This window comes from Plectrocnemia conspersa, unplaced genomic scaffold, assembly GCF_051122295.1.
Source record: "Plectrocnemia conspersa isolate PC_06_02 unplaced genomic scaffold, ASM5112229v1 ptg000004l, whole genome shotgun sequence".
Taxonomy (NCBI): Eukaryota; Metazoa; Arthropoda; class Insecta; order Trichoptera; family Polycentropodidae; genus Plectrocnemia; species Plectrocnemia conspersa.
In genome coordinates, this window is record NW_028277168.1 from 17,919,287 (window position 1) to 17,943,397 (window position 24,111).

The window sequence follows — 24,111 nt, forward strand, 5'->3', positions numbered from 1 at the left end:
TCAATATAAAATAACATGTTATTGCTTATATTATAAATGCCTGCGTATATATACTGCATATATTAAAGTAAGGTGACCAGACGTCCTTCTATATGAAGAATTGTCCCCAAAAATATTGTCCTTGAACAAAAATTTCCGAAATAAACTTTTTTAGCTCTCGTAGCAATTGTTTTGCCTTTGTCCAACCCGAACAAAAAAAATCGAAATAACATTTTTATTTTTAGTGTCCTTTGATATTTTCCAAATCTGGGCACTTTAATTAAAGATTGTGTGATTTATTAAAAAAACCCATATTATTTACATAATATAAACTTAATCCGGAGACTTAAATGAACCATATTTTATGCGAAGAGACTCAAGAGTTTCACTCCTGACCATGACTCCGACTTTTATGAGAAAGTACAAAAACCCGGGCTAGTTCTCGGTGAAAGACCAGTCAAAGTTCCCTGAAAAGATACACTTCCTATATCCTGCAACTACCACAAAGGACGCAATCGTAAAGTAGCGAAATTTTCGCATAGGGTTTCCAAGTTCAATGGGAATTCCCATATCTCAATTCGAGCCCTGACCGCAACCGCGCCAAGATGGCTTCCGTAAGAAAATAAACGGTTATAAAGTTAAACGAATACCGTCGTCGAACCAGTTCAGCCAGGGTCTCGGCAGACGCTGGTCTGTCCGCTTGGACATACGTTCATTATCGCAGAACTTGCGAAATTACACCATTTCGGCGATAGCCAACCGGTCCGGTCATCAAGGAGGGTCAGTCTCGCGGCTGAGATAACGCACTTGTGTGCGAACAAGTTCTAAACATCGTCGTTTTATTACAACTCCAAACTTCTAGATGCATAAGTGATTCCAGTGCTCAAGGTCTTCGAATCGAAGCAAGGATGTCTCGTCTTTTGACGCTCCTAGTGCTGGTGGGCTACGTCTCCATCTCGTTCGCTCAACCTGGTAATGTACCAATGTTTAACAACAAAGACTGACTTGGACGATAGCTTTGCTTATTAGCTCTCCTGTCTACGTTATTCACTAAAATACCACTTTCAAACTACACGATTCTAATATTTACTTTAAATAAACACTTGCTCGACCTCTGAGCTCGCCACGATCAAATTCGATAAATATTACTTGATATAATATATTCGGTTCATACTAATACGATTAACTCTCGCATGAATAGTATTGTACGTATTGGATTTGTTACAAAAGTTACACCAGCAAATTTAGGCGAAATTGATTATATATCAATCACGTTTCGATATTTTTTGTAATAATGTACTATGTTTGTCTAAGTTTTGTGTCCATATTTTCTAAAAAATATTTGCAAATGATAGATGGATATCTATTCATCTTCGATTTTTTTTATGTACATATTTTTAAAATTAAAATAATAGTGCTAGTTATTAATAAGTGTCATGATTAATAGAACTCTAACGTTTTAATTTTCAAATTAAAAAAAAAAAACTAAAAATAACCAATTTTATATGAAAATAACGTAAATTCTATCTGAGACAATCACTTTATCTCATGTATGTATGCACATATTTCAAAATATTTGATTCATTATCATTTGATTGAAATATAAACAGGTATTCCAATTATAGAAAATATTCACTAGGAATGTATTGGCCATTAATTTCTTGTATATGCAATAGTATGAACAATTTATAATATTTTTAATTCATTTGTAATCCATTTGTAATCTGATATCTCAAAGGAAATACTAAAATCCGGAGGTATCGTGGCAATTTGATAAGAAAACCACAGTGATTAGGTATTGTGTATTTAATAACAATATTATTTTTGTAAACTGAGGTCAAGATTATACTTTTATACATATACCGCTTGTTTTTGGCTGCAATGTATTTATATATATGGAAAGGGAATATTTCGATTATAATAGCATATCGGTGGTAATTATCGAGCTTATAATTATATATTATGAACCATGTTCGATTCCCGCAGCAGAGTCAAATGTTACAAATTAAAGTAAATTATTAATAAAAATGCCATTTTTTAAAATTATATAAATAATTTACAATAAAAAAAACAGATGTACCGAATTTCCAGACTGATCAATATTGTGTAATGTGTTTCGCCAAAAATGTTTTTATGATGGTGTCATGTCTTGAGTAGAACTTTTTTAAGCTCTTGCAACGAAACATTAAAACCAAATTTATAGAGAGCTCAATAAAATGTTCACTTGAAAATCAAAAATTCTTGTTTTGTAAGGATATAATATCCCCTCATTGTGGTAACGTTCAGTTAAGCTGACCACATGTTTAGATTTGAGTAAAACATTTTAGGTTGTTTAAAAGAAATACAAATTTACAAAATTTTCTCACTACGTAGCCAAATTTTTCTTATTATTTTCTACAATAAAATAATGGTTTTAAATAAAATGTAGGTTTTTATGACAAATACAAAATTTCTCACTAAATCATTTTTATAAATGTATAAATGTAGAATCATCACGTCATTATAATTATCTACTCCAAAATACTGCTATTTTACTAAAATATTTTGCCGCAGAGTAATTTTTATTAAAGCTAAAAGACTGCTAGGAATGTCTTTTTCATAATTAAATATGTGGTCAGCTTAACGGAGCGTTCCTATAATGACATGAGAATACTTTTATTGCTTTCGATGCAAATTATTGACTTCTGAGAAATGAGAATAGAGCAATCTGTTAATATATAACGAGCGAATTGGTGTATTACTTCTATGAGCCCATAAACATCCTAACCATTTTCATGTTGAATAACAAATTTTGCATCTACATTTTAATGCTATTATACTTATACTAATATTTGTATAAATAATTATTTCTTCTGACAATGCGAAGTTGTAATATCTTATTATTAAATTTTACACCATTCAATAAGTGTACTAAAGTTTACTTTTTAGATGAAGGTGATATGTGTAACACAAAGGATAATAAACCAGGAATGTGTAAACTAGTTGCAGAATGTTCTGCAAGTAGGTAAGACATACATTTTAAAACTAAACTAATGCATATGTATGTATGTAGATATGCTATTAAAGTATTTGATCAAATTTTTTCAGAAACGTACCATACCGGCAGTTATCTAAATTGTTCTCACGATGCGGCTTTCAAGACTACAAAGAAATTATTTGCTGTCCGGAAGTAACTTTTGTTGATAGAGTTTCACCTTTGACCGAGCGCAAAGCAGAAAAAGGTATCATTCAAAATAGCGTATGAAATAGTATTGCAATTACTCTAAAATATTTTTTTTTATTAGAATGCAAGAAACTCGTCAGCTCACTACCGATGGCAATTACACCAGTATCACTCCATATCGTAAACGGTGAAGAAGCAGGAGATGGAGAGTTTCCTCATATGGTAATAATGTCTATAGTTTATCTTATTCATTAAAGAACATTGCTAAAACAAAACACATTTTAGACTGCTTTGGGGTATGAATTTCCGACTGGAATTCAATTTAATTGTGGCGGTACTCTCATATCGGAAAGATATATATTAACAGCTGCTCACTGCATCATCAATGTAGAAGGGTAAGACATTAATTTATTTTATTTTATTCACAACATTGTATACATCTTTATGTATTTTAGTATAGAGCCATCAGTTGCGAGAATAGGCGTCATAGATTTAAAAACTTTTGATGATAATGTAAATGAATATCAGATTGAATCAATACAGGTCCATCCGGGCTATATTAGACCACAGAAATACAACGATTTAGCTCTCATAAGGTAATACTATCTTTTAAACAGTATCTATAAAAACTATTCTAACTATGTGAAAAAATATAGATTGAATCGTCCAGCCGTTTTTTCAACTGGTGTTGTACGTCCGGCATGTTTGCATACAAATTCTGATGAACCCAAAGTAATGACTGTAACCGGTTGGGGTGCAACAGATACAAATAGTAAATCCTATTTTTATAAAGTCTATGTAAAATTTATCATAATTCAAAATATTAAATAATTTTATTTTTAAATATATTTTAGGGGGGAATCAGAGAAGCGATACTCTGCTAAAAGCAAATTTAACAATTGTTCCTCAAACTCAATGCAACGTTACATATCTAGCTGAACCATCTCGAAAGCTCCTTCGCGGCATCGAAACAAAACAATTATGCGCCGGTGACATGGACTCGACAGATAGAGCTGATACTTGTCAGGTAAACTTAAAACCTATATATCATGATTAACATCAAACTAAATTTCCATTATTTTTCAGGGTGATTCAGGGGGACCGTTACAATATTTTGACACAACCAAACAAATATATAGATTGGCTGGTGTGACGTCTTTCGGTAAAGTTTGCGGTACAGCTGCTCCAGGCGTTTACGCAAGGGTATCAAGTTATTTAGATTGGATAGAAGAAAAAGTGTGGCCATAATAGTTTTAATATATAAAAACCAAACACTGAATATGTGATTATTTTAAAGTTATAGTAAAGAATATGCAATACATTTTTTAGGAAAAATAATAAACTTAATATGCTATAATAAAGGTCATAAAAGTTACTGTTTATGTTTAAAAATATTCCATTGTACACAATGTGCTTCTGTAATATGTTAATAATAGAGATATGTGTACCTATTATAATTAAAAATATTGACAGTTGCAATTTTAAAAGTAAAATAAATAAGGGAAACTACAAAAAAAATATAACAATATTTGTATGAGTTAATGTTAAAAATATTGTATTATAGATGTATCTAAAAAATATAAATGACACAAATATTGCATTTATCTTTTTTAAGAATTTATATTTTGTATTTGTTTTATTATTGTGATTTACTCTTCCTCAAAAATAAAAAAAAATATATATCAAAATACATTTTGTGATATTAAATTAGTTACTTTATATATTATATGTTTACATATGCTAAATACATATTGTAAATACCAATAAAGTTTTACTTGAAGAGACGTTTAATTTTATTTTTAAGTTTAAAAAATTATGTGCAATTTCACAATGAAAACCTAAAATATAGTGTTTTTATCGCGAACCTTCAAGATTAAAGTCTTTATAATATTGAAAATCATAGTATTGTTGTATAATATATAACACTAGTTAAAATTATAATTACTAATACATAATTTTCCTACTTGGTGTCCTGATAATAATTATTATCAATCATCAAAAAATCTTAGATACGTTATTTTAATGTTCAACATTCCAATAACACAAATTACATTTTACTAGTCAAAGAAAAATGATTGACTTGATATTTTAATAAATACATTTTAATAGTTTTACACTTTTAAATTTCTTTCATTTAAGTTTAAAAAAATTGTGACAGTGTTGGTTATTGATGAAGCGTATGGAAATTTGAAATAACATAGTTATGTTAATTATTAAATGTAGATAATAAAGTTGTTGAATATTCATCAAGTACAGGTTTTGCTATAAAATTTAAATACACAATATCGTTGTAATAAAAATAATAAATAAGTATTTTTCTTTTTATTATGTGTCATTTGTACGACCATTTTGTAAATCAACCATTTTAACTTTTATATTCAGCATTTAGAGATTGTATTTTACATACAAATGTATCTTTATGATACTGTGTTAATAAAATCGAAATATTAAAAAATCAACCGCTTATTTTTCAAATTTTGCTTCCCTCCCTTGGAAATGACGCCCTTGATTCTAAACCATGAATTCTCGAGTTATCACTCAAAGGAAATCAAAAAATACAGTCTCGAATCTATTCCGAAAATATTTTTTAAAATCTGTCATTTCAGTGAAATCGAATTGTAATACATTTTCCCCTGCAGATATATATTTTTACCAGTGAAAATATAATTTATCTGGCAGGTGCAAAAAAAATTATATTATTTCATTTTTTCCATACGTAATAATATATACATTTACATACTTATCATTATTAATTAACATGTATAAATGTTACAGTGATTGTGTATTTTTCCGTGAAGTTATATTTTCACTAGTGAAGTCCAAATATATTTTTTCACCAGTAAATATATGTTACTACTAGCAAAAATATAATTTAACTGATAGGTGCTAGTAAAAGTATATGCTGCTCTATAATGTCTATAAAACACAATTTGACAGTTGCGAAACGTGTATTTGCTGTTCAAATCCAATTCTAAGTCAATGAAAGTTCTAAAACTAATTATAGTTTTAGATCTTTCAAGTCTAAAATACACACTAAGCGAACTCAACTTTCAGGGGGAAATAGGCAGAAGAAGATATACGTCGTATTTCGCATATTGCAAATAGTTAGTCTGCACATTGCTATTACACTTGTTTTAAAAATATGATAGCTATCGTTACTGATATTACTAATGAATTATGTTACGAAAGTATCAGTAAAAGTATATTTAAACCGAATTTTAGTCAATAAAAGGGCGCAAAAACAATTATCACTTATCAGAAGGCAAAAATTCACTTGAAAAGCAATAAAATTGTGTCGGCGCCGCCGCCAATGACGACGACAGTGGCATAATTTTATTGCTTTTGACATGAATTTTTTACTTTTGAGAAGGGTTAATTATTTTTTGCGCTCTCCTCTTGGTAGGCAAAATTAAGTTTAGATATGCTTCATTCGATTCCTACTTATTGTAAGTCGTAATATTGTACGCCGACGAAATCCGAGGCAACCGACAAAAACCGAGATAAATTTTTCGCGGAAAAAATCGACGATAACGACGATAAGACCATAGAAAAAAATAATGGATTTTCTTGGGAACATCTTACTTACCCACCATACTCTCCTGGCATTGATTCAAGCAATTAGCATCTATTTGGATCCCTGCAACAGTTTTGAGGCGAAAAACCTGTTTTACAAAAATGAATATTAAAAACGATGTTGAAAAATTTATGACTTCCAAAAATACTACTTTTTTCACCTGGTGTTGTGCGTTCGGCATGATTGCATACAAATTCTTATGAACGCAGAGTAATAACTGTAACCGGTTAGGGTGTAACAGATATAAATACTAAACTCTATTTTTCTAATGTCTATGTAAATTTTATCGGGAATAGGGTATAAAAAATTTGTATTTGTAAAAGAGAACGATTGTATAAAAATATGTAGAGCATATAGTTTTAAGTATTACACGTTTTATTTTTTGTCTCGTTTAACTTGCACCTAAAAAATGCAAAAAATTACGGAACAACTGATATTAATAAAAAAAATCGAACAAATTATTAAAGTTCATTATATTTAATAACTGAAGGGTAATTATTTTGTATAAATATTTTTACCCCCTAATAATAATAATGATATATTTTGACATTCTGTAGTTTACGAACACGCTGTGTTGATTACCAGATTTTACCGAATGGCAACTTTAATTGACGCATGTGCTCGCTGGTAGTGTCAAAACCGTTTATCAGCAATGAGTGACGATGAAATGGAAACCACCCCTTCTGGGCCCGTCGACAATGCGTGGGCGATGAAAATACCGGAATTTAAGCCTGAACACAATCCGAATAGGTTGTAGTAATTGATAAGTTTCTCTTATCCTTTTGAAACAACTAATTTTGTTTTTATTTTTAGATTATTAGAAGAAAGCGCATTTGCGACGTTGTTTCCTAGCTATAGAGAAAAATATCTTAGAGAATGTTGGCCTCTCGTGCAAAAGGCGTTAAAGGAATATTTTATTATAGCCGAGCTAGACATAATAGAAGGCAGCATGACAGTCAAAACCACCAGAAAGACTTGGGATCCGTACATAATAATCAAAGCTAGAGATATAATTAAATTATTGTCTCGGAGCGTTCCTTTCGAACAAGCTGTCAGAGTTTTACAAGACGATATTGGATCGGACATAATTAAAATTTCTTCGTTAATTACCAATAAAGAAAAATTCATCAAGAGAAGACAACGACTCATCGGTCCTAACGGTTGTACGCTAAAGTCCATCGAATTATTAACCAATTGCTATGTTTTAGTGCAAGGTAGCACTGTTTCCGCACTGGGACCTTATAAGGGGCTAGTTCAAGTTCGACGAATCGTCGAAGACACAATGAATAATGTACATCCAATTTATAATATCAAAGCGCTTATGATTAAAAGAGAATTAGCACGCGATCCAAAGTTAAAGAACGAGAGTTGGGAAAGATTTCTGCCCAAATTTACTAGCAAAAATCTCAGTAAACGTAAGCAACCTAAAAACAAAAATAAGAAGAAGCCATACACTCCGTTCCCGCCGCCTCAGCAAGAAAGCAAAATTGACAAACAGCTAGCGTCTGGTGAATACTTCTTGGCTAAGGAGCAACGCAAAGAGAGGATTCACAAAGAAAAGGAAGAGAAACAGGCCGCAGCTGCAAAGGCGAGAGAAGAAAGAAGACAAAAGGACTTCATTCCGCCTTCTGAAATTGAAGCACCGTCGACTAGCATTCAACAAAAATCAAAATTAGACGTTAAAGGACTGAAGGCTAAAATGAAGAAAATAAATAAAGGCCAAAAAGTGAAAAAATCAAAAAAAGAATAATACAATTTGTATAATTTTTTTTTAAATAAATTTTTTAAGTTAGTGTTTTGTATAATTCGTTGAAAAAATATTTATCGCAAATTAAATACCATCGAAATAACAGACCTTCAATTGTCTTCAAAATAGAAGCTATTTTTGTAATTTTTTTACAGCCCTAAACAAGTGTAAACCAGGGCTGTGGAGTCATTGGAAATTTTTCCCGACTCCGACTTATTTGCAGGGTCCGACTCCGAATATAAAAATTTCGATAAGATGATCTTAAAATATTAAATATATTTTTAATTCTTTTATTTATTTATTTTCATGTAAATAACAACAAAGAAGAAGGAACAAAAGATAATGATAATAATATTTCAAAAATTAATAAAATACATACTATGTAAATACGACCAGTGTAGCAACATGACCCTGGATGTCATTTGCCTGGATTAGGCTGCACTATTGTATGTATCTGTGTGTGACCACGCCGGTCGGCTGTTGGGTATTTGATTAAGTGCACAATTACTTTTGTTTACTTCATATTACCGACTTAAAACCCATGGTGCACGACGAACAATTAAAAAATTATTGGTCATGATAGAAAAGGTTAAAAAGGAGTTGAAGTCGCTCGATTTTTTACGACTGACTCCACAGCCCTGCTGTAAACTAATAAATTGCGAGCCTTATACGATTTCAAGTAGGAACAAAATTCAGCCGTGACAGGTAAAAAGATTAACAATGCGTTCAGAAGAAGGATACTTATCCAGAGAACAATCCGATTATGGTTTAAAAAAATCCATTTTGGCAATGTGATTTTTCAAAACGAGCCCCGAGGTGGACCAAAACCGTTATAAACAAATAAAAATTGAAAACCCTGGTGAAAGCTAAACCTCATACGAAAATTCTCGCATTCGCATGTGATCTAGGAGTTGGCGTAATGACCGTTTCTCGCTGCGATAGGAAAAGTCGAAACGGCGGTACCGCATGAATTGACTGACAATCAGAAGCATACACTTGGAGCAGTGTTCTTAATTAATGATTTGAAACGAATCATTATCTGTGATGAAAGTAGATTCTGTATGATAACAAAAAATGATCTGGACAATGGTTGAATGCAGATGATGCTCCAAGACATGCACCTAAGTCATCATTAGACAAAAAGAACCCCCACAAATTTAGCCATAAAAATGCATATCATTTAATAAAATACTATAATATTAATTTTATTGAAATCGAAATATTAAAAAAAATGTTTGATCTTGAGCTTCCAACTCCGCCAAATCCACAAATACAACTGGTCAAAATTCGACACCCTTTACCTTTAAAAATACAACCAGCAAGATTTACTAAAAACGGTTGACGCTTCGTCAATGATAATACAAATGTATTAAGAATTTTAACAATTTTACAAAATAGTTTTTTCTCAACTTCTTTGCTATATATCGCGAATGTAGTCTAGCTTCCAAATCTAATCCATTTATAATCTGAAGCTTAACTTGATCTTCCATGTCAGCAAATGGTCGATTTCTATTCGTAAAACTATACACCGTATTAAATATTTTGCCAGTTGAATCAATCATTTTGTCATATTAAGAGTGAGAGTGGTACAGTATTTTCATTTAGCTCAATTTCAGCTGCAGCAACTATTGCGCTTTCATCAATTTTAACAAACGAATGAACATAGATACCAAAAAGTTTGTCGCTTCATTGTTACTGTTAAAATATTTATATTATTATTATTATAATAAAAATAATGCAACTTATTCAAACAATCAGATACTATGACACTGAAAGAACTAGATGGCACTATGGCACAGAAGGAACTGCTGAAGTCTCTGGAGATTATATTTCAGAAAATCAAGGCGGGAGGGTATATGGCGGTTCGCGAAAGTAGCTGTCAGAAGACGATAACTTTCCCACTATATATTTTGGTTTTAGTCAGCACTTGTTTCAGCAATGGTCATGTATGCCTGCTAACGAGTGCAAACATATTCAGCCAGTCACTACGACACATGTGTGCACAAATCTGTACATTTCGCTGGACGTAATAAAAAATATCACATCTTGTGATTTTTGTTTTTGAACATTTCAAACATTTATTTTTTCACATATTTTTTCTAGTTCCCTGTTTAACTAAAATTATTTTAGCAAGCAGCTCTATTGAGCCAGTGCGAACCTATAGCAGCACACCACTGTTTAAGCCTATCGTTTATTGGTTAGGTTATCACTGTTAATTGGCTACTCCCAAGACGAGAATTATGATTTTACCGAACGCTACTAGTAATTCATTCCTAGAACAACCAGAGTATACAATAATCTTACTTTTTACAGTTGTAATTAATTTCGAGAAAATTAAACAAAAATTCAACATTAAATATAAATTTATTTTCTAAATATACATACATATTTCATTGAACTTATTTAACTTTTGATAGCTTCAATTGTGGAATCGATACCTTTCTAACAATGTATTCCTTATTGCTCATATATTTCCTAAGAGGTTTTGGTATCAAAATTTTGTCAGCCAGTTGGTGAGTTTCCATTATAGCTATCAACATTCTGGGAACAGCGCATGCTGTGCCATTCAACGTATGTGTGTGTAAAGGCAACGAGCTATCATTCGGAGTATACTTTATATCTAATCTTCTCGATTGATAATCAGTGCAATTACTACAACTTGATATTTCACCGAACATATTTCTACCTGGCATCCAAGCTTCGATATCGTATTTTCTAAACAAAATAAATAAATCAATATATACAATATTTTATTATTATCAATCGACAATATACACTGAACTACCTGTAAGCAGGTGCTCCTAATTCGTGCGGCGGCATGTCTAAAACTCGCATATGCAAATCAAGATCACCGAATAACTTCTCTTCCAAAGTCCTAAACTCTTCCAACATTTGATCGGAATGACTCGGCGTAGTCACACCGAACATTTCAACCTTTGTGAATTGGTGAACCCTGATATCATAATAATAAATATATAGATGACAATTTGTTATTAGTTTTATCTCGTATATTACCTATATATTCCCTTCTCTTCCAGTAAATTAGATATCTCGGCTCGGTAACATCTACTAACAGCAGCTAATTTTAATGGTAAACTTTCTTCTTTATGTTTAGTGTTCATGAGAAGACCGGCCAACGACATTTCGGCCGTTCCAGATAAACACAACTCTGGACCATGATGCGAAGCATCTAAGGAATATATCTAAAAATCCAAATTGAAATTAAACATCGTCAGCGTAATCATTGAATTTAAATATTAAATTTACTTGTGTTCTATCACTGTCGACGATCATTCCGCAGCTCTCGATTATATGATAAGGTAGAATATCAGGGACAGATACAAGCTGGAACCCTTGATTTAATAAATATCTAACAGTGTATTTGATGAGAGCTTCTTCCAGTTCGGCTAAGTCGCTCATAAAATAGTAACTGCGATTACCGCAAACGTCTCCAAGTTTATCGCTTCGCATAATTATGAGCTTTTTCGTAATTTCGGAAAAGTCATACGGCTTATGTTCAAATTCGGGTACTTTATTAATGTGTTTAATTATATTTGGTTCGTTTCTATATTCTTTAACCTTAGGGTGCGTTTTATTCGGAATACGTTTAGCCTCTTCTAATAATTTACTTGCCAATGCTTCTACATTTTGAAGGTTTCCAATTTTCTGTTCTTGTTTAATATTTTCATACAATTCTATAACTTTTTCTATACTACCAGCTTCTTTGCGAATTTTGATATTTTGTTGTATTTCTTCATAAGATTTTTTATCACATAAATAATCTAAATCCAAATTCAGCTTTGTAGATGATTTTGGCAGTATTTGACGTAAAGTTGAGTAAAGTCTTTTGTTGGAACAGAATTTATGAAGTTTCGTTAATAGTAACATCGTTATTTCAACACAATAATTTCAATATTATTAAAATACTACAGCAATTCAATAGGTTAAAAATCCATTTCAAACATGACATTTTTGGCCCAAGCACTAAAATTTTTGATCAATTTCTACATAATATTATAAATCTTTAAAATAAAAAATAATACTAACTTTATATTATTAACTAAAAAAAGTTAATTGTCTTAAGTACTTGTTCGTGAACCGCCACAACTTAACTTAATAAAAGATAACTTTATAGGAGGATAAGCTGCAATACATGTTACAATGCCTTACAATTTTGCTTTCATGTTAGCAGCATTGTCTGTCACCAATGCATTAAATCTGTAGCTTCCAATCTTCATCACTATTAATTATTCGATGTGCTTGTTTGATCAGGCTTTCCTTAATTCATAAAACATATGAGTTAGTGTAGCAACAATATAGTTTATTATGCTCTCTCCGCGTATATTCTATATTTTCTCCACCCATCAGTAAGTATTATCATCCAGGTGGAAGAATTTCGTATTACTCTATCATTTTCAACTGCGTCATATTATTTATTGAGAACGTTATTAGAAATTACATGGCGAGATGGAAGTGTATACAAATGACATTTAGTCAAAAATAATTATATTTTTAGTTTTTTTTTTTACATTTCTCATGAGAAAGTTTTCCCGGATAATACCCAATATTTTACTGTCTTCGTATCACTAGCTAGCTTACATTAAAAAACATGATTTAATTATTCATTAACTGCTATTTCCCTGATTGAAAATGCCAAACTAGTATATTGTATTGATATATTCATTTAATAATGAGTAATTTGAGCAAGCTACTTAAAATGTCTTTGGTCGTTATCTTAGCTACATTTGATTTATAAAAAGTATCTTAAAACAAAAAGAAAATACAAACTATAAACACAGCAACAGTAAGGGTCAATTTAATACTTTTTTATTGTTATTTTTTTATAACAATTTGTGTGTTCGGTTACAAAATACAATTTTTTTAAATTGCACATCTCTATTGCTGTCTCATTCCCGCCAAGTTTCGCTGTCACAGCGTAGCGTATGACATGTTCGTCGTATAATAAGGTAAAAGATTCGAATATCGCACAAATTAATTCAAATATCGATACACGTTATAGATACCTATTTATTCTATATTTCGGTTCATTTAATTATTTCGTATTTTTCATGTTTTATTAAACAGATATCACAATGCCAATTGCTCGTGATTTAACCAATGGTACAAAGAATCGCGGAGAATCCTCTACGAAAAGCTCTCCTCGACAAACGAAGAAAGCCAAAGACATTTCAACTAATGAAAACCAAAATCCCAATAGTCCCAATGCTATTAAAAGGTGAGATTGCGCCGTTGCACATAATTTATCAGTATTTTTTTATGTTAATGTTGGACTTTGCATAGGGTGACCATTCGTACTGGTTTTACCAGCATAGTACTGGTTTTTTGATCATCCGGCTAAATAAGTTGTGAAATGTAACCGATACACTTTTAGAATTCAAAGTCAATTTAGTTAATTTATCAAAAAAAACGCGATTTGAGTTTTATTTTACATGTCAGTTCATTTCGTTTGGCTTTTGTAAGGTGTCAATTATGTCCTTTGATATTTTCAAAATCTGATCACTTCAACTTTGCAGTACAAATTAGTACATTCTTATAATTAATCTATAAAAATTAATATTTGATGTATATGTATACCCTATTTTAAAAATACAATTAATGCGATTTGCAGAAAATCTACGAGAAACTCTTGCAGCATCAGTGGAATTCAACCGAAGCTGACCGATATGTTCAGTAGAAAGAGGCCACGTGACGAAGACGATTCAGAAACTTCGCCTGACGTATAACAGCTGCTTAAAAACATACATATTATGTTGCCCTACTTTATTTTTAATATATATTTTTTTACACAGAGAAAAATTAAACCGCCTACTGGTGACGTTTCTATGCCACTTAAAAATATAACAAGCAACGATTCAAATAATGTCGAAGTAGATAAAAGTTCTTCTGACGATGATGATGTGAAATGTGCAATTGATGAATCAGACGATAATAAAAATAACAATGCAACCGAAAAGGACGAAACAACGGATAAAATAGAGGCTGTCGTTCCCATGGAAATGGAAGTTGAAATATGTCACATTTGCGGCCAAAATATTAAAGATCCAGAATTGAAATATTTCTATGGTCATCCTCAAAATTCAGTAGAAGAATACATAGCACTCACTGATGAGAATTTGCTACTTTCGTCAGGTAAAAGTCATTTTGCTGACAATCATTTCGATTATATACTTAATTTTTAATTACAATTTCAGGTGACGATGGTGATATAACGGAGAGGCCTCAAGTTAACGTCACCGGTTACTCAATTTACGATAAAGAAGGTCATTTATGTCCCATTGATGGCGGATTAGTAGAATCGGATGTGCGGCTTTATTTATCAGGCTATCTAAAGTCAATTTGTTCAGACACAGCAGATATAGACAGTGAGAGTGTCCCTGTAAAAGAGATCGGTCCAATAATAGAATGGTAAAATATTTTAATATATATATGTATACATAGACATATATTAACTTATCATGATTGTATATTTAGGTGTATTCATGGCTTTGATGGCGGAGAAAACAATTGTATCATACTTTCTACAGAGTTCGGAGAGTATAATCTGTTAAAGCCTAGTCCCGAATATTTTCATTTGATGGAGAATTTCTACGAAAAAATAAGATTGAGCAAAGTCACTATCGAGTATCTCGAAGAATTTCACTATCTGTTTCCTAATTATGAAGATCTATTAGCCGTTATTAAAGAATGTACCATTGCGGAACTCGACAACAAACCGATGACGGAAGAAATGTTGCATAAGCATGCCAAATTTATTTGCGAGCAAGTTGTCAGTTTGGAAGCGACAGACGATGGGGAACCTCCGCTGATCACTCTGCCTTGCATGAGGGAGCTCATCAAGTTCTTCGGAATTAAATTCGGAAAGACGAAAGTGAAGAATAAAATTACCTACACAAAGAAAAAACAAGCCACTTCCTGGACGAAAGCTACCACGACACCTTTAGTCAGAAAAACGTTCGAAATGTTCTTTTCGAATCAATTGGACAAGTCCAGCGAGAAGAATCTAGTTATGAGAAGAAAGAGATGCGGCATATGTGAGTATTGTCAAAAGGCTGATTGTGGACAATGTGTCAATTGTAGAGATATGGGTAAATTTGGAGGTACAGGTAAACAAAAGAAAGCGTGCATACATAGAGATTGTCCTAATATGGCTGTCGAACAAGCTGAAGAATCCGACCCTGAAAACGAAGACGAAAATGAAGTATCGCAACCGAACCCAGTAAACTTTTCAGAAGCTAACGTTCCCGTTAAGTTGACGAGCGCTGGAATGAAAAATATAGTTTGGCCCGACGAACCTATTAAGACCGAAGGAAATAAAATATTCTACACTTCTGCTAAAATAGACGATCTCATAGTGAAAGTAGGCGATTTTGTTATGGTAGATACTGTAGCTCCTTCTATTCCGCATCTCGTTATCAAAATTGTATGTATGTGGAAAGAACCTATTGCACCCAAAGCTGGCTATTTTCATGGTCAAGTTTTTGCTCGACCTAGTGATACCGTTCTAGGAGAAGCTAGTGATCCTAGAGAAGTATTTTTACAAGATACGTGTTGTAATAAGGCTCCTTTATCGTCCATATTGAGATTAGCGGAAGTAAAAAGAAGAACTATTCCAAATAACTGGTTCACTTTAGGCGGTACAGATTTACTCGAGGAAATACAAGAAGATAATGGAAAAACTTATTATTACCAGAAGTTTTATGACAAAGTTTGTGCTCGCTTCGAAGACTTACCGTCCGATCCGCCTTGTCCGAATTCCAGTAGAGAACATCGATTCTGTCCGTCGTGCGAGAGACAAAATAAAAAATGTGCGTTCTATATTCCAAAACTTGTCGATAAGTGTAAAGATGTAAATCGCGAAGAATACAAAAAACTAAACAGATACGAATGGGATGCGGTAAAATGGAAAGGTTTCGATTATCGCAAGGGTAACGCTGCTTTCTTGCAACCGAGTACTTTTAAACTTAAAAATTACATGAACGTCGAGAACAACAAGTATAAAAATGAAAAGATTGACGAGAGTATATACCCAGAGTATTATAGAAAGAGTGATGTTAATTTGCGAGGATCGAATATTGACACCGTCGAACCTTATTGCGTCGGTTATATCGTTGCAGTATTAGCCAGAGGAGATAATCCGATAGTTACTCCACAGGATATATTTTTAAGAGTGAATATCATGTATCGTCCTGAAAATACGCCAAAAAAAGATTCTTACCAAGACGATCTTAATTTATTGTATTGGTCGAATGAAGAAAAAGAAATACCCTTTTCGAGCGTAGTCGAACCGTGCCATTTAGTTTACTTTAATAATATCTCCAGCGATATTCCGGTGATTGAATGGTCGCATCGAGATTATAACCGGTTTTATTTTAAACTAGCTTTTAACAAGTCGACTGGAGAATTCGAAGATGTTCCAGAAATAGCTACCGTCATCGGAGCCTCTGAAAAAGTTAAAATAAAATCAAAAGGTAAAGGAAAGGGCAAAAGTAGTAAGCCGGGAAAAAAAATAGATAGCTGCGACGATATTCCAATAAAACCTCTAAAAATGTTAGATGTCTTCGCTGGTTGCGGTGGTTTATCCGAAGGACTGCATCGCTCGGGTGCTGCAGCTTCATATTGGGCAATCGAACAGGTCACAAAAGCGGCGAAAGCGTATCAACTGAATAATCGAACTTGTACAGTTTTTACCGACGATTGCAATAAATTGCTCAGATCTGTTTTGGACGGTGAAACTCATACGACTTCGGGTCAACGTCTGCCCGCTCGCGGAGATGTCGAATTGCTATGTGGAGGACCACCTTGCCAGGGTTTTTCCGGCATGAATCGCTTCAATTCGAGGGAATACTCCAACTTTAAAAACTCGTTGGTCGCATCCTTTTTATCCTATTGCGATTATTACAGACCAAAATATTTTATTCTCGAGAATGTGCGTAATTTCGTCGCATTTAAAAAAGGCATGGTATTAAAATTAACTTTACGTTGTCTTTTGCAAATCGGTTATCAATGTACGTTCGGTATCGTTCAAGCCGGTAATTACGGAGTTCCGCAAACGCGAAGGAGACTCATCATATTCGCTGCGGCTCCCGGTTGTCGAATGCCAGAGTACCCGATGCCGACGCATGTGTTTAGTCGCAGAGCGTCCACGCTTAGCGTAGCCATCGATGGGAAAAGATTCAACTCGAACATCGGTTGGTGCGTCTCGGCTCCGAGAAGAACGTGCACCATAAGAGATGCAATGAGCGATTTACCGGACATATCGAACGGTGCGATGATGCTCGAAATGGATTACGGCTCAGAAGCGCAAAGCGACTTCCAAAGAATGATCAGGTGTAAGAAAGAAGGTGATAAGTTGCGTGACCATATTTGCAAAAATATGGCTCCGTTGATACAAGCCAGAATTAGTCGAGTTCCAACAGCGCCCGGTTCTGATTGGAGAGATTTGCCAAATATATCTGTGACACTATCGGACGGAACTAAATCAAAGGTTCATATTATTCATACTATTTGTATTATAATTTGTTTTCGTATTAATGATGTTTTATGCTATTAGATACTACAATACTGGTATCATGATATAAAAAATGGACGTGGACCTGGAGGAAAACTACGAGGAGTTTGCGCATGCGCTAGAGGCGATCCTTGCGGAGAGAATGACAAACAAGACAATACTCTGATTCCTTGGTGTTTACCACATACTGGCAACAGACATAATCACTGGGCAGGCTTATATGGTAAATGTTGATTATTTTTACCTATATTATCTTCATTGCATTATTAATATTATTATTTATACAGGACGCGTATCTTGGGATGGATACTTCAGTACCACTATAACAGATCCTGAACCGATGGGCAAACAAGGTAGAATTTTACACCCTGAACAAAACCGAGTGGTTTCAGTGAGAGAATGTGCCCGATCGCAAGGTTTTCCTGATTATTACTTATTCGTAGGTTCAATTCAGGATAAACACAGACAGGTATTATATAATAAATATTTTTTTAATATGTTTTGCTCAATACATTTATATTTCAGATTGGTAATGCAGTACCACCGCCGTTAGGAGCTGCATTGGGTCGTGAAATAATGAAAGCTCTCATGACCAAATAAACGATTTTATTCAACATTGATTATTCATAATAATATTTTTGACATGTAACATTCCAATATATGTTTACAACAATTCAATTTAACGATATCTTCAAGTACAAATATTTTTTTATGTTTATATACCTCATTTTCGTCTTTTTAAAAATAAATTATAATATTCTTCTCGATTTTTTATTTACTTTTATTAACACTCCCAGGAAATACAGATTTAAAGAAATTTAATATGTAATCGTTGAATCAATCTGAAAGATTAGAATCAGTGTCTGGATCGTTTGAAAGATCAATGTTAACCGTTTCGTTTGATTTAGCTTTCACATTTACAGCGTTTTGTATTGCCCTGTTCCAATTGGTTAGATTAGTAGTCGAACTATTCACCTGTATTTTGACAAATATAATACATTTCCAAATAAATTAAAAGGTGAATTTATAGGTAAAAAATAATATTACCATCACTAATGTATCTTCATCGAAACTCTTATGCACCTTTTTGATCATCGGAATAGACGATCTAACAATGGATTCGGCTTGCATTATTTCTTTTTCTGGTTTGCCTAATTCGCTCAGTTTTCTTTCTAGTCGTATGGAAGCTATCTCATCGGACACTTTCAAAGCGACAACTTTTTCCGGAACTTGAACCTTTCTTTTAAATATTGATGCTATTGAGATGTTTCTAGGAAATCCGCATATTATGAATCCTTTGGCTGTTTCCTGTTTTGTCATCTCGTCTTTGATCAAATCCACCACCTTTTTCTGAAATCAATAAAATTCTTAAATATGAACAAATAGGAAATGGTATGATAATTTAAAAAAATACCTCTGAAATTTTCTCATTTTTTCCAAATATTTTTTTAAATAACGATGTTCTCGAATCGTTTGCTTGTTCACTATTTTTGAGATTTCTGATCAAGTCGCCTGGGAAAATTGTACTATAGCCAGTAATGGACGATAATGTTTCAGAAGCTGTTCTATTACCAGCTCCCGGTATACCGGACACGAATATAACGGGCTTGCCTATTGATGAGTCGGGGTCATTTTTTTTCACAGTCTTGTATCATAAAATCAAAAATTAATGCATTGATTTGGCAAAATAATATACTTGTTATCAAATTACTCGATTCGCCGTTCTGCTTAGAAATGCCCACATTGTAGTTTTCTAAAAATATAATATATTTTGTTCTTTTTCTTTTAAACAATGAAAATTAAAAAAATTTTATTCAGTAATTATTTAAATATGCATAAAAAATAAAATTTGGCCATAATATCATTGCACAATACGATTTTTGACATAATGGCGGGATTATTATCATTATAGTTTCCCCAAATATTAAGAATTTAATCTTTAGTACCTTTGAATATGATATTATTTTGTCAAGTTCCTCCAGAAATGTAATTATTGTGTTTTTAACGCAGTGCTCTCATTAATAATTTCTCCCACGTATTCATTAGAATCTGTTAACATACAATAATTTTCTTATTAAAGTATTTCATAAAATCTCAAAATATATTTCTTCCTGAACGAATTTTGTATATTGAGCGTAAGTTCGAAAATATCCAAAAATGCTGTTATTTTAAAAACCGACATACTACCTTCTAATAATACAGAAACTATCGATTTGCGATATGTTAAGAATATGCTTTGCTGGTTTTTTAAATTATTTTAAGACTTCATCTTGCTTAATTTATATAAAAATTATTAAGCAATTATATTTGAATTCTTAAAATATACATAACTTTTTAAGAGCAAATCTACGAATATTATATATTTTTTTAGGAAATACAAGATACTTTGCATTTATTTATTTAGAAAACTATAACTCTATAAATATAATGCTTGAATATTTATATTTTTAAATGACGTTCATTTTCTTACGGACAGAGTTTATCTTTATCAATTTTAATAAGCAAATCCTTTAAATACATATGTATGTTGTTAGAATGCTGTTTTTGTGAGATTTAAATTTCTCGTTGTATTTTAATTTGGGCGGTTTCCATAAATGCTGTCAAGAATTTTAACCCCCCCCCCCCCCCACTTATGGCACAAGATTTCACACTGTCACAATTACGCTGCCCCTCCTCCCGTTACGTATAATGTAATTTTTGGACTCCCTTGGATGATATATAGTGTAATGGAAACTTTTGTAATAAATAAAACAGAAAATACAAAATAAAATATTTTTTATTATATTGCAACAATGAAAGTTTTAACATCTTAACAACGATTTTAATAAACATTTTAGTCATAAGTATAATTTAACCCGGCGGCCATCTCATTTGACGTCCGCCTAGGATATGTATATGTAGATGATAAACGCTTTGCGCTCCATCTTTTCCGTTGTTAATTACTAATCTGTATCCACCAGGCGACTTTTCCTTCGCCAAGCCTTTCGCAGTCAAAATTAAATGCGACAACATCTGGAATCATGCCATTTTTAATTAATTTTCATAATCATGATAACCTACAAAAATTGAGCGAACGATTACCTGAGCGTCGTGTTCGGTGCATTCGTCTAGCATTGTCAATGGTTTCTTTGGTATAACCAGAAAATGAACAGGCGCTTGAGGAGCTACGTCATGAAAAGCCATACACTTGTCATCCTCAAAAATGATGTCCGCTTTCAATTCCTTCGATATAATCTTATCGAAAATTGTCGGACCTACGCGAGTTGCTTTACTAGCTGCTACTTCTTCATTCGACGCGTTAGAAAATGTTTTACGCCATACCGGATTCTTAAAAGAGCTAATCAAGACACTTCTCACAGACGAAAACATAGCGCTATAATGTCAGTGTTGCCAAGGGCAATAATAAAAAATACAATTTATTTGTATTCAAAGATTGCTAATCAACCGTTTTGACCCAAGTTTAATCCTTCCTGGGATAAATAAATTCAAGGAAATGGAAATTTATATTAAATATTGTTAAAATCGCTTCATCTTTGAGATTAAATTTATTCATTAGTTTATTAATCTATATTTTTTTAAATACTTTTTATAAACAAGCACAAAACAGTGTTTGTTGGACTTAATTGTCGTAGCGTATAACCATAAGGCCAGGCGTACATAACGCGCAGTTGACAGAGGCAGGGAAGCACAGTTTCTGTGATACAATGTTTTGAGAGGGAACATCGCAACTAGACACAGAGCAGAAAAAGGCAGTATTTTCACCAAAAATAAAATCTATCGATATTTATATATATTTTATTTTAGTTAAAATATTGATATAATTATATTTCCATATTACAAAATATAATAGCTAGAGCGATAATTTGTTTATTGTGAATATTACACAATGTTGAAAATCAACGTTCTAAAGTCCTGGCATTATGTATGCTATATTATCTAGTGTTTCTTGAAGTAAACCTTCAGGCGGAGCTATAGCCGGCACATGAGCAGTCAAACAGATTAAGGGAGCCAATGAACAAAGAAGTGTGTCCAATAAAACAGAAACCGATCCAGATACTGCTATTTGACCCTTAAAATATACATATAATTTAATAAAATGTATTATTTTTTAAAAACATCATTATTTATTTATAAAAATTACTTCATGTTCTTTTAGTCGTTCTCCGATTATTGCAAGACTTTCTCCTAGCAAATGAAGATGAGCTCCTATTTCGACGGGTCCGATTCCTACTACACGATACATACCACCGTTATTTCCAGGTGAACCGACAGATGCATTGCTATTCATCTATAGATATAAATAATATTATTATTCTACAATACATAAAAGCAGTAATTTATCAATACCCACAGAATTATTTTGACTGGTCTTGGAGTTTATTTGTGATCTATTTCTAGAACTGGATCGTGGTTGATTATTTGAATTTGTGCCATAGCTTGAATTATTATAAGGCGTGTGATTTTTGCCTGTATTTTAGAAATGATCATATAATATTAATTAAATATTGAATTTATCAAATTAATTTACCATCTTTTGGCATAGGCTTTCTTTTATGAGATCTATCCATGTAATTGGAAGACCGCGATAAATTTCCGGATCGGTCCATTTGTTCTCCGGACGAGTTCAAACTGTTTTCATCCGACATGACTACGTCTTCGGAGTCCATCGAGTCCATACTAAATGTATTTATTAGTTTATAGTTAGTGAAGTTAAATTCAGTCGTATATACCTGTCGTGGTTATCAAAAGCTGGGTCATAGTAATCGGAGTCGCTCGACACTCCGCCAGTGCCTTCTTCGTTGTCGCTCTTCGAATCTATGTAGGGCGACTCTATCTCTTGCGAAAAATTTCTCTGCACCTGAGGAAGAGGACGGGGCGGTGGGACTTTCCGCTGTTTATTGTCGATGTCGTCTGGAGACTCGAAATCCATTAATTTAGAACTCTTCTTGCGTACTCGTCCGCTTCTCGACACTCCCATTACTTCCAAATCTCCTTTTAGAAAAATAATAAATCATAAATTAAAGAGTTCGATGCATACAGAATGCGAATATATGCTTACCTTCCATTTTTAATGCAAATTGAATCAAAATTTACAATTTAAAATGACACAACAAACAAACGTCACGAAGCGGCTCAAGGTTTGTGTCTTAAAACAAAATATTTTGACCATCATGTGATTTAATTTATTATTTTTTAATAAAATTTCATATTTTATATAAGTACAGTAAGTCCTCGACTTTTGATTAATTGACAGTGACAGTTTTCGTGTAAGATAAAAATAGCACGCATGAAAAAACTTTAATTCGAATAATTTTCAATTTCAAGATGAAATAGTATGAATTATTTTTTGTTAAGAATAAAAAGCCACCCGAATCATTAAAATTTAACTTTGACTTTTACAACAACGTTATAATTAGGAATAATTATGCTTTTATGTGATCATAATAAAAATATTAAGAAATATTCACTGCTTAATTCCATACAAAATATTTTTATGTTTCTTAAATACGTATAATTTTGTAGTAATCAATTAGGGAGAAGGGGCAATCATTATTTGTACGCAAGCTAATGATCAATTCCCTAAGAACAAAACTGCCTATTGGTATACCTCAGCAGCATTTTAAACATAATTTATCACTATTTTTTACGGAATGCAACGCAAGCAGGCCCTTGTGATCGAAGGACCCCAAAAAGACCGCCAAATATGTATATATTAATAACCCAAGACAATACATTTATAGAAAACGGAAAATTTAAATATATTCTTACGTCAAGTCTTACATTATATATCTTCTTAAACGATCTCTCGTTATATTTTTTTAATGATAATGTATATTTTTTTAATGATAATGTACGCAATAAAATCGTACCATCGCAGTGAAAACGCTCGATTATCAAGAGTTTATATTAAGTTTTTTATAGCAATATTACGAGTGAAAATCAAATAAAGCACATATAAATCGAATTTCGCCAAAAAAACAATTATCGCTTCTCAGAAGACAAAAATCCACGTCAAAAGCAATAAAATCGTGCCATCGTCGTCGCAGTGAAAACACTCGCTACCGAGCATTCCCACTACGACAATTTATTGCTTTTGACGTGAATTTTTAAATTCTGAG

The 24,111-nt window shown here is 32.5% G+C and overlaps 7 protein-coding genes across 10 annotated transcripts; 3 read left to right on the forward strand and 4 right to left on the reverse strand.

The window, feature by feature from the left end:
* The first annotated feature begins 641 nt into the window (after positions 1–641).
* On the forward strand, positions 642–4,926 carry LOC148236102 (serine protease persephone-like). Of its 4 annotated transcripts, none has more exons than XM_088184804.1 (10): positions 642–790; positions 860–951; positions 2,896–2,983; positions 3,067–3,200; positions 3,264–3,364; positions 3,428–3,537; positions 3,598–3,738; positions 3,799–3,914; positions 3,997–4,169; positions 4,229–4,926. In XM_088184804.1, the coding sequence occupies exons 2-10, from the start codon at positions 888–890 to the stop codon at positions 4,388–4,390; spliced, it is 1,089 nt and encodes a 362-aa protein (XP_088040930.1). In that variant the 5' UTR covers positions 642–790; positions 860–887; the 3' UTR covers positions 4,391–4,926. The 4 variants fall into 4 exon arrangements, with proteins under 4 accessions (XP_088040930.1, XP_088040932.1, XP_088040929.1 ...); XM_088184806.1 differs by having other exon boundaries at positions 2,908–2,983; XM_088184803.1 differs by having other exon boundaries at positions 642–759; positions 842–951.
* A 2,361-nt stretch (positions 4,927–7,287) lies between these two features.
* Positions 7,288–8,509, forward strand: dbe (KRR1 small subunit processome component homolog dbe). The gene is made up of 2 exons (XM_088184535.1): positions 7,288–7,466; positions 7,530–8,509. The coding sequence occupies exons 1-2, from the start codon at positions 7,369–7,371 to the stop codon at positions 8,464–8,466; spliced, it is 1,035 nt and encodes a 344-aa protein (XP_088040661.1). The 5' UTR covers positions 7,288–7,368; the 3' UTR covers positions 8,467–8,509.
* Positions 8,510–10,808: 2,299 nt separating this feature from the next.
* On the reverse strand, positions 10,809–12,449 carry SerRS-m (Seryl-tRNA synthetase, mitochondrial). The gene is made up of 4 exons (XM_088184090.1): positions 11,731–12,449; positions 11,479–11,666; positions 11,249–11,416; positions 10,809–11,178 (listed from the first exon to the last, which is right to left on the reverse strand). The coding sequence occupies exons 1-4, from the start codon at positions 12,349–12,351 to the stop codon at positions 10,863–10,865; spliced, it is 1,293 nt and encodes a 430-aa protein (XP_088040216.1). The 5' UTR covers positions 12,352–12,449; the 3' UTR covers positions 10,809–10,862.
* A 923-nt stretch (positions 12,450–13,372) lies between these two features.
* Positions 13,373–18,754, forward strand: LOC148236105 (DNA (cytosine-5)-methyltransferase PliMCI-like). Its single transcript, XM_088184069.1, has 9 exons — positions 13,373–13,430; positions 13,549–13,699; positions 14,093–14,201; positions 14,274–14,613; positions 14,676–14,889; positions 14,956–17,968; positions 18,035–18,215; positions 18,280–18,461; positions 18,518–18,754. The coding sequence occupies exons 2-9, from the start codon at positions 13,557–13,559 to the stop codon at positions 18,590–18,592; spliced, it is 4,257 nt and encodes a 1,418-aa protein (XP_088040195.1). The 5' UTR covers positions 13,373–13,430; positions 13,549–13,556; the 3' UTR covers positions 18,593–18,754.
* On the reverse strand, positions 18,724–19,736 carry LOC148236106 (adenylate kinase isoenzyme 1-like). The gene is made up of 4 exons (XM_088184846.1): positions 19,704–19,736; positions 19,407–19,637; positions 19,040–19,342; positions 18,724–18,967 (listed from the first exon to the last, which is right to left on the reverse strand). The coding sequence occupies exons 1-4, from the start codon at positions 19,734–19,736 to the stop codon at positions 18,830–18,832; spliced, it is 705 nt and encodes a 234-aa protein (XP_088040972.1). The 3' UTR covers positions 18,724–18,829.
* Positions 19,737–20,750: 1,014 nt separating this feature from the next.
* LOC148236107 (uncharacterized) lies at positions 20,751–21,393 on the reverse strand. The gene is made up of 2 exons (XM_088184262.1): positions 21,074–21,393; positions 20,751–21,004 (listed from the first exon to the last, which is right to left on the reverse strand). Exons 1-2 carry the CDS (start codon positions 21,359–21,361, stop codon positions 20,843–20,845), a joined length of 450 nt encoding a protein of 149 aa, XP_088040388.1. The 5' UTR covers positions 21,362–21,393; the 3' UTR covers positions 20,751–20,842.
* A 380-nt stretch (positions 21,394–21,773) lies between these two features.
* Positions 21,774–23,173, reverse strand: LOC148236108 (uncharacterized). The gene is made up of 6 exons (XM_088184299.1): positions 23,052–23,173; positions 22,723–22,984; positions 22,521–22,669; positions 22,344–22,459; positions 22,134–22,280; positions 21,774–22,061 (listed from the first exon to the last, which is right to left on the reverse strand). Exons 1-6 carry the CDS (start codon positions 23,056–23,058, stop codon positions 21,897–21,899), a joined length of 846 nt encoding a protein of 281 aa, XP_088040425.1. The 5' UTR covers positions 23,059–23,173; the 3' UTR covers positions 21,774–21,896.
* Positions 23,174–24,111: the final 938 nt, after the last annotated feature.